At 42.8% G+C, this 14,266-nt stretch overlaps 1 protein-coding gene across 1 annotated transcript in view; it reads left to right on the top strand.

Moving 5' to 3' along the window:
- Positions 1–14,016, top strand: part of TTN (titin) — a 279,002-nt gene extending 264,986 nt beyond the window's left edge. Inside the window, exons 179-191 of the mRNA XM_082841571.1 lie at positions 470–772; positions 874–1,458; positions 1,587–1,892; positions 2,008–2,307; positions 2,942–3,517; positions 3,634–3,939; positions 4,304–4,897; positions 5,020–10,718; positions 10,847–11,003; positions 11,753–12,444; positions 12,541–12,694; positions 13,220–13,522; positions 13,660–14,016. Coding sequence (XP_082697697.1) covers positions 470–772; positions 874–1,458; positions 1,587–1,892; positions 2,008–2,307; positions 2,942–3,517; positions 3,634–3,939; positions 4,304–4,897; positions 5,020–10,718; positions 10,847–11,003; positions 11,753–12,444; positions 12,541–12,694; positions 13,220–13,522; positions 13,660–13,958 — 10,274 coding nt within the window. The 3' untranslated portion in view covers positions 13,959–14,016. The remainder of the gene's footprint in view (positions 1–469; positions 773–873; positions 1,459–1,586; positions 1,893–2,007; positions 2,308–2,941; positions 3,518–3,633; positions 3,940–4,303; positions 4,898–5,019; positions 10,719–10,846; positions 11,004–11,752; positions 12,445–12,540; positions 12,695–13,219; positions 13,523–13,659) is intronic.
- The last annotated feature ends 250 nt before the right edge of the window (positions 14,017–14,266 follow it).

The raw sequence follows: 14,266 nt of genomic DNA, 5'->3' as shown, positions 1-14,266 counted from the left end.
ACCACCACAATCAAAATATAGAATATTTCCAACAGCTCAAAAAGTTCAGTTGTGTCCTCTGTCATCAATCCCCTCCCCACTCCAACCCCGGGCAACTTTGGGCAAATAACTTTTTATATTCTTCTCTTGAGTCTATTTCTCCCGCTCTAAAATGGAACTCACAATACACACCCTATATCACAGTTAAAATTGTAAAGCAAGTTAATATTTCTGGAAGCACTTTAAAAACTGATGGTAAATGTAAGATAGTATTAGTGATTATAAACAAAGCACAAATAAGACAAAGGAAAAACCAAGAGCTTTAAGTAATGTTAACTGATTAAAATGAATTAAACATTTACAAAATGAAAAATATTCTACTGTTATAGTCCATGTTTCCACAACTCACTGAAATTGTTAGGTGGTGCATTCGATTTTCAACTTTGCAGAAACTTTAACAAGTATGTTGTTGTCTTATTCTTATTCCCAGCTCCTCCAGGAAAGCCACAAAACCCAAGAGTTACTGATACAACAAGGACATCAGTCTCCCTGGCCTGGAGTGTTCCAGAAGATGAAGGAGGATCTAAAGTCACAGGCTACTTGATCGAAATGCAAAAAGTTGATCAATATGAATGGACCAAATGCAACACCACCCCAACCAAGATTCGGGAGTATACTCTCACACACCTACCTCAGGGCGCTGAATACAGATTCCGTGTCCTAGCTTGTAATGCTGGTGGACCTGGGGAGCCCGCTGAGGTACCAGGAACAGTCAAAGTCACGGAAATGCTTGGTAAGACATATGATCATTTACTTTCTGCTGTAATTGCCTTAAGACTTATTTCCTACACCCATCTCCCAAAATGCTAATTGTAACCCTACCTTTCTTCCCAGAATATCCTGACTATGAACTTGATGAAAGATACCAGGAAGGTATCTGTATAAGACAAGGTGGGGTCATCAGACTTACCATACCAATCAAAGGAAAACCATTCCCAATATGTAAATGGACCAAGGAAGGCCAAGATATTAGTAAGCGTGCCATGATTGCAACCTCTGAAACTCACACTGAGCTTGTAATCAAAGAAGCAGACAGGGATGATTCTGGCACTTACGACCTGGTTCTGGAAAACAAATGTGGCAAGAAGGCTGTCTACATCAAGGTCAGGGTGATAGGAAGTCCCAACACTCCAGAAGGACCACTTGAATATGACGACATACAGGCTCGCTCTGTAAGGGTCAGTTGGAGACCCCCTGCCGATGATGGTGGTGCTGACATCTTAGGCTACATCCTCGAGAGACGAGAAGTGCCTAAAGCCGCCTGGTACACCATCGACTCCAGAGTCCGAGGTACATCTCTGGTTGTAAAAGGCCTCAAAGAAAATGTGGAGTACCATTTCCGTGTTTCAGCAGAAAACCAGTTTGGAATAAGCAAACCATTGAAATCTGAGGAACCAGTCATACCAAAAACACCACTGAGTAAGTGCTCTTCCAACCATAACACTGTAAAAATCCTCTCAGTGCTCTTTTGTTTCGAAAGGAAAGCCACCAGCTTACAAGAGTTGGGACTGCATTCTAACACATGTGTTTTCCACTTACATTCCTAGACCCTCCTGAGCCTCCAAGCAATCCCCCAGAAGTACTAGATGTGACCAAGAGTTCTGTCAGCCTGTCCTGGTCCCGGCCCAGAGACGATGGTGGTTCTCGGGTCACAGGCTACTACATTGAACGCAAGGAGACATCAACTGACAAGTGGGTCAGACACAACAAGACTCAGATCACCACCACAATGTACACCATCACCGGGCTTGTTCCCGACGCGGAATATCAGTTCCGCATCATCGCACAGAATGACATTGGCCTAAGCGAGACCAGCCCTGCTTCTGAACCAGTTGTTTGCAAAGATCCATTTGGTAAGGAAAGAGTTTCCAAAGGGGTTAGAATCAGAGAGGCAAACCACCTTTGCTGTTTTTCTTTTACTTCAGCAGGAAAGCTGATTTCCTTTTCAACTGTTTTCAAATATTTCAGATAAGCCAAGCCAACCTGGAGAACTTGAGATTCTTTCAATATCCAAAGACAGCGTCACTCTACAATGGGAGAAACCTGAATGCGATGGTGGCAAAGAAATCCTTGGATACTGGGTTGAATATAGACAATCTGGAGACAGTGCCTGGAAGAAGAGCAGTAAGGACCGCATCAAGGACAGGCAATTCACAATAGGGGGTTTGCTGGAAGCTACGGAGTATGAATTCAGGGTTTTTGCTGAGAATGAGACAGGGCTGAGTAGACCTCGAAGAACCGCTATGTCTGTAAAGACGAAACTAACATGTAAGTAGCCATTAGTTCTCTGCTTATGGTTTACAAACTGAGCAACATGTTAACGCTAATTCTTCCTCTGGACTAAGTAGATCTCCAGAAAGCTTTCCTGGAGAGCAAGTGTTTGGAAAGAAATCACTCACTCTGGCACATGCACACACAGGGAATAGTTGATGCTTCTAGAGGAAGTCATTCCAAGCACATAACCTCAGCAGTGAACTGTTAGGTGCAGTGAACTGATTCCTAAAGCAATTTCTCCCTTGAATACAATGGTGTTTTTTTTTAATACTCCTAGTAAGACTTGAAGCGTCAACAAATGTACCCCACTTCAGTGAACCTAAGTAAGGGCAAATCTACAGATTTATAGAGAACTAATATTTCCCCAAAACCCTATACATTGTTAATGCCTCCCGATCATAAAAAGTCACTCTACATAATAATATGATGATGTGCTCACTGAATCTCTACTTTCCAGATGATCCTCCAGTCACTGTGAAGCCTTTTTAAGAATTAGACTCATACGTAAATAATGGTGTCTAGTAAAGTATTAGTCAATAGGATGAATTCATTCCTGATATACAAGGACAGAGGATTATAGATTCAGTAGTAACAATAATGCATTAATGTTATCTTTCATACCCTTTAGCTGGAGAGGCCCCAGGAGTACGCAAAGAAATGCAGGATGTCACCACCAAACTGGGTGAAGCTGCTCAACTCTCATGCCAGATTATTGGAAGGCCTCTACCAGACATTAAATGGTACCGATTTGGTAAGGAGCTGATACAAAGCCGCAAGTACAAAATGTCTTCAGATGGACGCACACATACTCTAACAGTAATGACCGAGGAACAAGAAGATGAAGGCGTTTATACCTGCATAGCTACCAATGAGGTTGGAGAAGTAGAATCCAGTAGTAAGCTTCTCCTGCAAGCAACGCCACAATTCCATCCCGGTTACCCACTGAAAGAGAAGTATTACGGTGCTGTGGGGTCAACGCTTCGACTTCACGTTACATACATTGGCCGTCCAGTACCTGCCATCACTTGGTTCCATGGCCAGAAACGTTTGCAAAACTCAGAAAACATTGCTATTGAAAACACTGAGCAGTATACTCATCTCGTCATGAAGAATATCCAACGTAAGACTCACGCTGGGAAATACAAAGTTCAGCTCAGTAATGTTCTTGGAACAGTGGATGCCATCCTTGATGTGGAAATACAAGGTATTTTATTTTCATTTTCAGTGGGTTTTGTTGTTGTTGTTGTTTTTAAAGAAAAAAGAAAAATATCCTGGGAGACACACTACAGAAACCACTCCAATTGTATTTTCTCCCAACAGATAAACCAGACAAACCTACAGGACCAATTGTGATTGAAGCTCTATTGAAGAACTCTGTGGTGATCAGCTGGAAACCACCTGCAGATGACGGAGGCTCCTGGATCACCAATTATGTGGTAGAGAAATGTGAGGCCAAGGAAGGGGCTGAATGGCAATTGGTGTCTTCAGCCATCTCAGTGACAACCTGTAGAATTGTGAACCTCACAGAAAATGCTGGGTATTACTTCCGGGTTTCGGCTCAGAACACGTTTGGCATCAGTGACCCTCTAGAAGTCTCCTCAGTTGTGATCATTAAGAGTCCATTTGGTGAGTACAACCTCTACAATCTTCCTATGGCAAAATTCCATCTGTATGTGAAACTTTTTTTTAAACAGAAATAACTTTTGAAAGGAGATAGCAAAGATTCAGCTAAAGTACAAGTGCCTTTTATCTCACTTAAATTGAATTTTTGCTTATCTAAAAGGGCACATGTATACCCCATCCCCTTTTTCTCTAAAAACGAACTTTGTGTTGCAGTAAGTTTCTCAGCATAAAGTAACCAATTTCATTTTTCTGGATTAGTTATTCTTAATAGAACTTTGGGTTCATAACATTTTATTTTTTATAAAATAAGCTCTTCATAAAGCTGTTTGTTTCACCCCATGAGTCAAATGCTTTTTGTTTTAAACAGAAAAGCCAGGTGCTCCTGGCAAACCAACTATTGCTGCTGTCACAAAAGATTCTTGTGTTGTGGCCTGGAAGCCACCTGCCAGTGATGGAGGGGCAAAGATTAGAAATTACTACCTTGAGAAGCGTGAGAAGAAGCAGAACAAGTGGATTGCTGTGACAACAGATGAAATTCGAGAAACTGTCTTTTCAGTGCAAAACCTTATTGAAGGGCTTGAATATGAGTTCCGTGTGAAATGTGAAAACCTAGGTGGGGAAAGCGAATGGAGTGAAATATCAGAACCTGTCATTCCCAAATCTGATGTCCCAATTCAGGCACCACACTTTAAAGAGGAACTGAGAAATCTAAATGTCAGATATCAGAGCAATGCTACTTTGGTCTGCAAAGTGACTGGTCATCCAAAACCAATTGTGAAATGGTACAGACAAGGCAAAGAAATCATCGCAGATGGATTAAAGTACAGGATTCAAGAGTTTAAGGGTGGCTACCACCAGCTCATCATTGCAAGCGTCACAGATGATGATGCCACAGTTTACCAAGTCAGAGCTACCAACCAAGGAGGGTCTGTGTCTGGCACTGCCTCCTTGGAAGTAGAAGGTAAAGACAAATCAGCAAACATCATTTTGGTGCTAGATTACATATTATTAATTGGGGGGGGTGCTCTTAAATAGTGTTGGGTATTGCTAAATTATATTCTTCCTTCTTTTATTCTGATACAGTTCCAGCCAAGATACATTTGCCTAAAAATCTTGAAGGCATGGGAGCAGTCCATGCTCTCCGAGGTGAGGTAATCAGCATCAAGATCCCATTCAGTGGCAAACCAGACCCAGTGATCACCTGGCAGAAAGGACAAGATCTCATCGACAACAATGGCCACTACCAAGTTATTGTCACAAGATCTTTCACGTCACTTGTTTTCCCCAATGGAGTGGAGAGAAAAGATGCTGGTTTCTATGTGGTCTGTGCTAAAAACAGGTTTGGAATTGATCAGAAGACAGTTGAACTGGATGTGGCCGATGTTCCCGACCCACCCAGAGGAGTCAAAGTTAGTGACGTCTCACGAGATTCTGTCAACTTAACATGGACTGAGCCAGCTTCTGATGGTGGCAGCAAAATCACCAACTACATTGTTGAAAAATGTGCGACCACCGCAGAAAGATGGATCCGCGTAGGACAGGCCCGAGAAACACACTATACCGTGATCAACTTATTTGGAAAAACAAGTTACCAGTTCCGTATAATAGCGGAAAATAAATTTGGCCTAAGCAAGCCTTCTGAGCCTTCAGAACCAACCGTAACCAAAGAAGATAAGACCAGAGCTATGAACTATGATGAAGAGGTTGATGAAACCAGGGAAGTTTCTATGACCAAAGCATCTCACTCTTCAACCAAGGAACTCTATGAGAAATATATGATTGCTGAAGATCTTGGGCGTGGTCAGTTTGGAATTGTCCACCGTTGTGTTGAAACATCCTCAAAGAAGACATACATGGCCAAATTTGTTAAAGTCAAAGGGGCTGATCAGGTTTTGGTAAAGAAAGAAATTTCCATTCTAAACATCGCTAGGCACCGAAATATCTTATACCTCCATGAATCATTTGAAAGCATGGAAGAATTAGTTATGATCTTTGAGTTCATATCAGGACTTGACATATTTGAACGCATTAACACAAGTGCTTTTGAACTTAATGAGAGAGAAATTGTAAGCTATGTTCGCCAGGTCTGTGAAGCACTTGAGTTCTTACACAGTCATAATATTGGACACTTTGACATTAGACCAGAAAATATCATTTACCAAACAAGAAGGAGCTCCACCATTAAAATCATAGAATTCGGTCAGGCCCATCAGCTGAAGCCAGGGGACAACTTTAGGCTTCTGTTCACTGCCCCTGAATACTATGCACCTGAAGTCCACCAGCATGATGTTGTCAGCACAGCCACAGACATGTGGTCACTCGGAACACTCGTGTATGTGCTGTTGAGTGGTATCAATCCATTCCTGGCTGAAACTAACCAACAGGTAATTGAGAACATCATGAATGCTGAATATACCTTTGATGAAGAAGCATTCCAAGAGATCAGCACTGAAGCCATGGACTTTGTTGACCGGCTGTTAGTGAAAGAGAGAAAATCTCGCATGACAGCATCTGAGGCTCTCCAGCACCCATGGCTGAAGCAGAAGATAGAAAGAGTTAGTACTAAAGTGATCAGGACATTGAAACACCGACGTTACTACCACACCCTGATCAAGAAAGACCTCAACTTGGTTGTGTCTGCAGCCAGGATCTCCTGTGGTGGTGCAATTCGATCTCAGAAGGGAGTGAGCATTGCTAAAGTTAAAGTGGCATCCATTGAAATCGGCCCAGTTTCTGGACAGATAATGCATGCAGTCGTTGAAGAAGGAGGATATGTCAAATACGTATGCAAAATTGAAAATTACGATCAGTCTACCCAAGTGACTTGGTACTTTGGTGTCAGACAGCTGGAGAACAGTGAGAAATATGAAATCACTTATGACGATGGAGTGGCCACCATGTATGTCAAAGACATTACCAAATTCGATGACGGTATCTACAGATGCAAAGTAGTCAATGACTACGGGGAAGACAGTTCTTATGCAGAGCTGTTTGTTAAAGGTGTGAGAGAAGTTTACGACTATTACTGCCGTAGAACCATAAAGAAACTTAAGCACAGAACAGACACCATGAGACTCCTGGAAAGGCCACCAGAATTCACGCTGCCTCTCTATAACAGGACAGTTTATGTGGGTGAAAATGTCCGGTTTGGAGTAACTATAACTGTCCACCCAGAGCCTCGAGTTACATGGTATAAATCAGGTCAGAAAATCAAACCAGGTGATGATGATAGGAAGTACACATTTGAGTCCGACAAGGGTCTTTACCAATTAACAATCAACAGTGTAACTACGGATGATGCTGCCGAATACACTGTTGTTGCAAGAAACAAATACGGTGAAGACAGCTGCAAAGCAAAGCTGACCGTGACCCCACACCCACCTCCAACAGGTACGACCCTACGACCCATGTTCAAACGGCTACTGGCAAACGCAGAATGCCAAGAAGGCCAAAGCGTCTGCTTTGAGATCAGGGTGTCTGGCATCCCCCCGCCAACATTAAAATGGGAGAAAGACGGTCAGCCACTGTCCCTCGGGCCTAATATCGAAATTATCCACGAAGGCTTGGATTATTATGCTCTTCATATCAGGGATACTTTGCCTGAAGACACGGGTTACTACAGAGTCACAGCCACAAACACTGCTGGATCCACCAGCTGCCAGGCCCACCTACAAGTGGAACGCCTGAGGTACGTCAAACAGGAGTTCAAGACGAAGGAGGAGCGCGAACGACACGTACAGAGGCAAATTGACAAGACGCTAAGAATGGCTGAAATTCTTTCCGGAACTGAGACTGTGCCACTGACACAGGTCGCCCAGGAGGCACTGAGAGAAGCTGCCACCCTTTACAAACCAGCCGTCAGCACCAAGACTGTAAAAGGGGAATACCGACTTGAGACGGAAGAAAAGAAGGAGGAGAGAAAACTCCGCATGCCTTACGAAGTACCAGAGCCACGCAAGTACAAACCGGCTGCCATAGAAGAAGACCAACACATTAAGCAGTTCGTGCCCATGTCTGACATGAAATGGTACAAAAAGATACGCGATCAATTTGAAATGCCTGGGAAGATGGACAGAGTTGTACAGAAAAGACCCAAGCGCATCCGCCTTTCAAGATGGGAACAGTTCTACGTGATGCCTCTTCCACGCATCACCGATCAATACAGACCCAAGTGGAGGATTCCCAAACTGTCCCAAGACGACCTTGAAATGGTGAGACCAGCCCGCCGGCGTACACCTTCTCCTGATTATTACTTTTATTACAGACCCAGGAGACGTTCTCTTGGTGACATCTCGGATGAAGAATTACTCCTGCCCATTGACGACTACCTGGCAATGAAGAGAACGGAGGAAGAGAGGCTGCGTCTTGAAGAAGAGCTGGAACTGGGTTTTTCAGCCTCACCCCCAAGCCGGAGCCCTCCACGTTTTGAGCTTTCGAGTCTGCGTTACCCTTCCCCACAAGCTCACGTCAAGGTGGAGGAAGCAAGAAAAGACTTCAGATACTCAACGTATCACATCCCAACGAAGGCGGAGACCAGCACGAGTTACGCGGAGCTGCGGGAGCGGCACGCCCGCACCTGGCACAGGCAGCCCAGGCAGCGGCAGAGGATCATGGCCGAGAGAGAGGACCAAGAGCTGCTGCGTCCAGTCACCACCACCCAGCGCCTCTCGGAATACAAAAGCGAGCTGGAACACATGGCGAAGGAAGAAAAATCTAGAAAGAAATCAAGACGCCAGAGAGAAGTGACTGAAATAACGGAAATTGAGGAAGAATATGAGATCTCCAAACACGCTCAGAGAGACACTTCCTCCTCGGTGTCCAGGCTGCTGAGACGCCGGCGCTCCCTGTCTCCGACCTACATCGAGTTGATGAGGCCGGTGTCCGAGCTGAGCCGGCCGCGGCCACAGCCAGCTGAGGAATATGAAGATGAAGATGACGTAGAAAGAAGGTCTCCTACCCCAGAAAGGACTCGCCCACGTTCCCCCAGCCCTGTGTCTAGTGAGCGTTCACTGTCAAGATTTGAGAGGTCGGCAAGATTTGATATCTTTTCCAGGTATGAGTCCATGAAAGCTGCTTTAAAAACTCAGAAGACATCAGAAAGGAAGTATGAGGTTTTGAGTCAGCAGCCTTTTACACTGGACCACATGCCTCGAATCACACTGAGGATGCGCTCCCACAGGGTACCGTGCGGCCAAAATACACGTTTTATCTTAAATGTTCAGTCTAAGCCAACTGCCGAGGTCAAATGGTACCACAACGGTGTAGAACTTCAAGAGAGCAGTAAGATTCATTACACCAACACCAGTGGGGTTCTGACCCTGGAAATTCTGGACTGTCATATTGATGACAGCGGAACATACCGTGCCGTGTGCACCAACTACAAAGGTGAGGCTTCTGACTATGCAACCTTGGACGTCACGGGAGGGGATTACACCACCTATGCTTCCCAGCGCAGAGACGAAGAGGTCCCCCGATCTGTTTTCCCTGAGCTGACGAGAACAGAGGCATATGCGGTTTCATCATTTAAGAAAACATCTGAGATGGAAGCTTCCTCTTCCGTCAGGGAAATGAAATCACAGATAACAGAGACAAAGGAAAGTCTCTCATCATATGAACACCATGCATCTGCAGAAATGAAAAGTGCTGCAGTCGAAGAAAAGTCGCTGGAAGAAAAATCCACACACAGGAAGATCAAGACGACTTTGGCAGCAAGAATTCTTACGAAGCCAAGGTCCATAACGGTGTATGAAGGCGACTCTGCAAGGTTTTCTTGCGATACAGATGGTGAGCCGGTACCGACTGTGACATGGCTGCGTAGGGGACAAGTCATAAGCACTTCCGCCCGCCACCAAGTGACCACCGCAAAGTACAAATCGACCTTTGAGATCTCTTCAGTCCAGGCTTCGGATGAGGGCAACTACAGCGTGGTGGTAGAGAACAGCGAAGGGAAGCAAGAGGCACAGTTTACTCTGACCATTCAAAAGGCCAGGGTTACTGAAAAGGCTCTGACATCACCACCGAAAGTCAAATCCCCAGAGCCTCGGGTAAAATCCCCAGAAGGAGTCAAGTCTCCAAAACAAGTGAAATCCCCAGAGCCGGTGACTTCTCACCCAAAAGCTGTATCACCCACAGAGATAAAACCCACACCAACAGAAAAGGTTCAGCAGCTGCCAGTCACTGCCCCACCCAAGATAATTCAGTCCTTGAAAGCAGAAGCTTCTAAAGATATAGCAAAGCTGACCTGTGTGGTCGAAAGTACTGTATTGTGTGCCAAAGAGGTCACCTGGTATAAAGATGGTAAGAAACTGAAGGAAAATGGGCATTTCCAGTTTCATTATTCGGCAGATGGTACCTATGAGCTGAAAATCCATAACCTCACTGAATCTGATTGTGGAGAATACGTTTGTGAGATTTCTGGTGAAGGTGGAACTTCCAAAACTAACTTCCAATTTGTGGGACAAGCCTTTAAGAATATCCATGAGGAAGTTTCAAGCATATCAGAAACCAAGAAAGCAGCTCAGAAAACTGCTGAGTCAACAGAAACCAAGAAAGCTGCTCCGAAAACTGCTGAGTCAACAGAAACCAAGAAAGCAGCTCCAAAAACTGCTGAGCCAACAGAAACCAAGAAAACTGAACCAAAAGCTCCTGAACCAGTTTCCACAAAACCAGTAATTGTTACTGGGCTGCAGGATACAACTATTTCTTCAGACAGTGTCACTAAGTTTGCAGTTAAAGCTACTGGAGAACCCCAGCCAACTGTCATCTGGACAAAGGATGGAAAGGTAACCAGTTCTTAAATGATCCTTAAACTTATCTTCTAAAAAAACTAACCTCTTCCCTCTTCCCCATCTCCCAAAGAAAGTTTAAAATTAAATCACTTTTTAAAACTCAAATCACGTGCATTCTACAGGCTATAACACAAGGAGGTAAATATAAACTCTCTGAAGACAAAGGAGGATTCTTCCTAGAAATTCATAAGACTGATACTTCTGACAGTGGACTTTATACTTGTACAATAACAAATTCAGCTGGATCTGTGTCCTCTAGCTGCAAATTAACAATAAAAGGTAGGTTGGCTTTTATTCTTACCAATAATTTTCAGAAAACAATATGAAGGAAACATTTCTAAACACTATTCCTTACACACACACACATACACACACACAAAGTATTAAAATAAAACTGTTTTACCAAGTTACAGAATACCATTTGTACACAAATGTACAAATACACATATTTGAAGTTAGCATATACTTTTATATTTATTAAGTGTCTAATTGTATGTGGTGTTATATAAGATTCCATAGAGATTATATAAGATTCCTGCTCCCAGGAACATTTAAGAATAAAGTCAGATGATTATACAAAATGGCACTTCTTCCCTAAAGCTTCACTCTTGCTAATTTTCCAAAGCAGTGGAAAGTTAATGAAAGAACTGTATCGGTTTTCCCAATTAAAATTAGTTTGCTTTCATCTCAGTCTTCTAAAACATAATTCAATTATTTTAATTACTCAAAATCTCCTAAATCCACCCATCTCCTAAATCCTTCAACTATTCTTTGCAAAACTTTTTTTCCCCTTAAGTCATAAAAATCATTCTTCTGGTTAGTTTAGTTTAAATAATCATTACACTGATCTCCAAAGTCATGCATGACAACTTTCCAAGATTGGGACTGAGAAAGAGTTAGGTATTACCTACACTGCATGCGTTAAGTTAATATTTTTTCTTTGTGTATTATTCACTTACAGAATCCACAAGAGAAGAGGGTGGGGCCTCTTTCCAATTCAGTTTGCCTTATAGAGCTTTCTTTTTCAGCTGTAAAAGACACTGAGATACAGAAAGTATCGACACAAAAGACCTCCAAAAGTATATCCCAGAAGAAGGCAGATGTCCAAGAGGAAATTTCCAAAAAAGCCCTAATTTCTGAAGAAATCAAGATGTCAGAGGTGAAATCTCCAGAGAAGCTGGCCCTCAAGGAGGAAGCTTCAACAGTTCTGATTTCCGAAAAAGTCAAGAAATCAGAAGCGACCTCCCTGGAAAAATCCATTGTCCATGAGGAAATCACTAAAACATCACAGGCATCAGAAGAAATCAGAACTCATGCCGAGATTAAAGCATATTCTACTCAGATGAGTATACCTGATGGTCAGAAAGTGACTTTAAAAGCCAACATTGCTGGTGCCACTGATGTGAAATGGGTATTGAATGGGGTAGAGCTCAGTAACTCCGAGGAGTACAGATATGGCGTCTCAGGCAGCGACCAGACGCTGACCATCAAGCAGGCTGGTCACAAAGATGAAGGGATCCTCACCTGCATTGGCAAAACCAGCCAAGGAATCATCAAGTGTCAGTATGATCTGACCCTGAGCAAAGAACTCTCAGATGCTCCAGCCTTCATCTCCCAGCCCAGATCTCAAAATGTTAACGAAGGACAAAATGTTCTCTTTTCTTGTGAAATCAGTGGTGAGCCATCGCCTGAAATCGAATGGTTTAAAAACAACCTGCCAGTAAGTTGAGTTATGAATATATTACTGAAGAAAGCTTTAAATACTCCATCTACTCCTGAAGAGCTCAAAGAAACCCTTTTTTTCTCTTCTTTTTAGATTTCTGTTTCTTCAAATATCAGCGTAAGTCGCTCCAGAAACGTATATTCCCTTGAAATCCGAAAGGCCTCAGTAAGTGACAGTGGGAAATACACAATTAAGGCCAAAAATTTCCATGGCCAGTGTTCAGCTACTGCTTCCTTAACGGTCCTTCGTAAGTATATCTTTATCATTTTCCTTACTTGCTTAAGGCCGTTATCTGAGTTTTTTTTTGTTTGTTTTTTTGCTTTTGACTTCTGAGCCCAGCAAACTCTCTGGAGCCTCATTAAGTTCCATGTGTAAGAGACACAGGCCTCCTGTGTGAATTCATTCTTAATGGTCAACGTTTCTTTACAGCGAGACAGGAACTTTTCAAAGCAAAGCTACCAACTGTCCTATTACATGTATTTTCAGAATGCACAATATAAAAATTATTTTCTGTATGACTAATCATTTTTCTCCTAGTGATTCTAGCACCTGCATGTAATGTAATGATAGAAATATAAGGATTCGTTTCTGGGAGACACTGAGCTAGCTCTTGACAACTGTATGTATGTATTTGCTTGTGCTTCCACAGCAAATTGTTTGGGTTGCATTTCTGTGTGTGTGTCTAAGTGTTCCATTTCTGTAAGTCAGTGTCAGATGTCACCAATTAACCAGATGTCATTGGTGTTCACTGTGTATCTGCTATGCTCCACAGCTCTAGTTGAAGAACCTCCCAGAGAGGTAGTATTGAGGACAAGTGGTGACACGAGCTTGCAAGGAAGCTTCTCGTCTCAGTCAGTCCAAATGTCTGCCTCTAAGCAGGAGGCCTCCTTCAGCAGTTTCAGCAGCAGCAGTGCTAGCAGCATGACCGAAATGAAATTTGCAAGCATGTCTGCCCAAAGCATGTCCTCCATGCAAGAGTCTTTTGTAGAAATGAGTTCCAGCAGTTTTATGGGAAAATCTAGTATGACACAACTGGAAAGCTCAACTAGTAGGATGCTTAAAGCAGGCCTAAGAGGTGAGCAATCAAATTACTGGTAGAGGTAGACAAGCCTAGTAGCATGGTAGAGTCCTTAGTACATACAATTCAGTAGAAAGCAAACTGTTATATTTTCAGTGATCCTAAAACTTTTTTGTTGTTGTTGTTCCATAAAGGCATTCCACCTAAAATTGAAGCTCTTCCCTCTGACATCAGCATTGACGAGGGCAAAGTTTTAACAGTAGCCTGCGCTTTTACGGGTGAGCCTACCCCGGAAATAACATGGTCCCACGGTGGAAGAAAAATTCAGAATCAAGAACAGCAAGGGAGATTCCATACTGAAAACACAGATGACCTGACAACTCTGATCATCATGGATGTACAGAAACAAGATGGTGGACTTTATACCCTGAGCTTAGAGAATGAATTTGGATCTGACTCAGCTACTGTGAATATAAATATTCGATCCATTTAAGAGGGCCTGTGCTCTCATATTCAGACATTCTTAACCTTTCCTGAACGATTCACATAGACTAATCTTTCTGATCTGTAAATACTTAAAAAAAAATGTAGTTTTGTATCAACCTAAATGAGTCGAAGTTCAAAAATATGCATTTCAATCTTTTCTTAATTGTTGACCTAAGATTATACATTTTCTAGTGACATGTACATACTGTATATAGCCGAATTAACGGTTATAAAGTTTTGTACCATTTATTTTATGACATTTTACAATGTAACTGTTGAAACTAACTGTTGGTAGGAGAAAGTTTCTTATGGAAC

Source organism: Leucopleurus acutus (genome assembly GCF_964270905.1).
Source record: "Leucopleurus acutus genome assembly, chromosome: 6".
In the NCBI taxonomy this organism is placed as follows: Eukaryota; Metazoa; Chordata; class Mammalia; order Artiodactyla; family Delphinidae; genus Leucopleurus; species Leucopleurus acutus.
The sequence above is the reverse complement of the archived record's forward strand: the minus strand, read 5'-3'. Positions and strand labels throughout refer to the sequence as shown.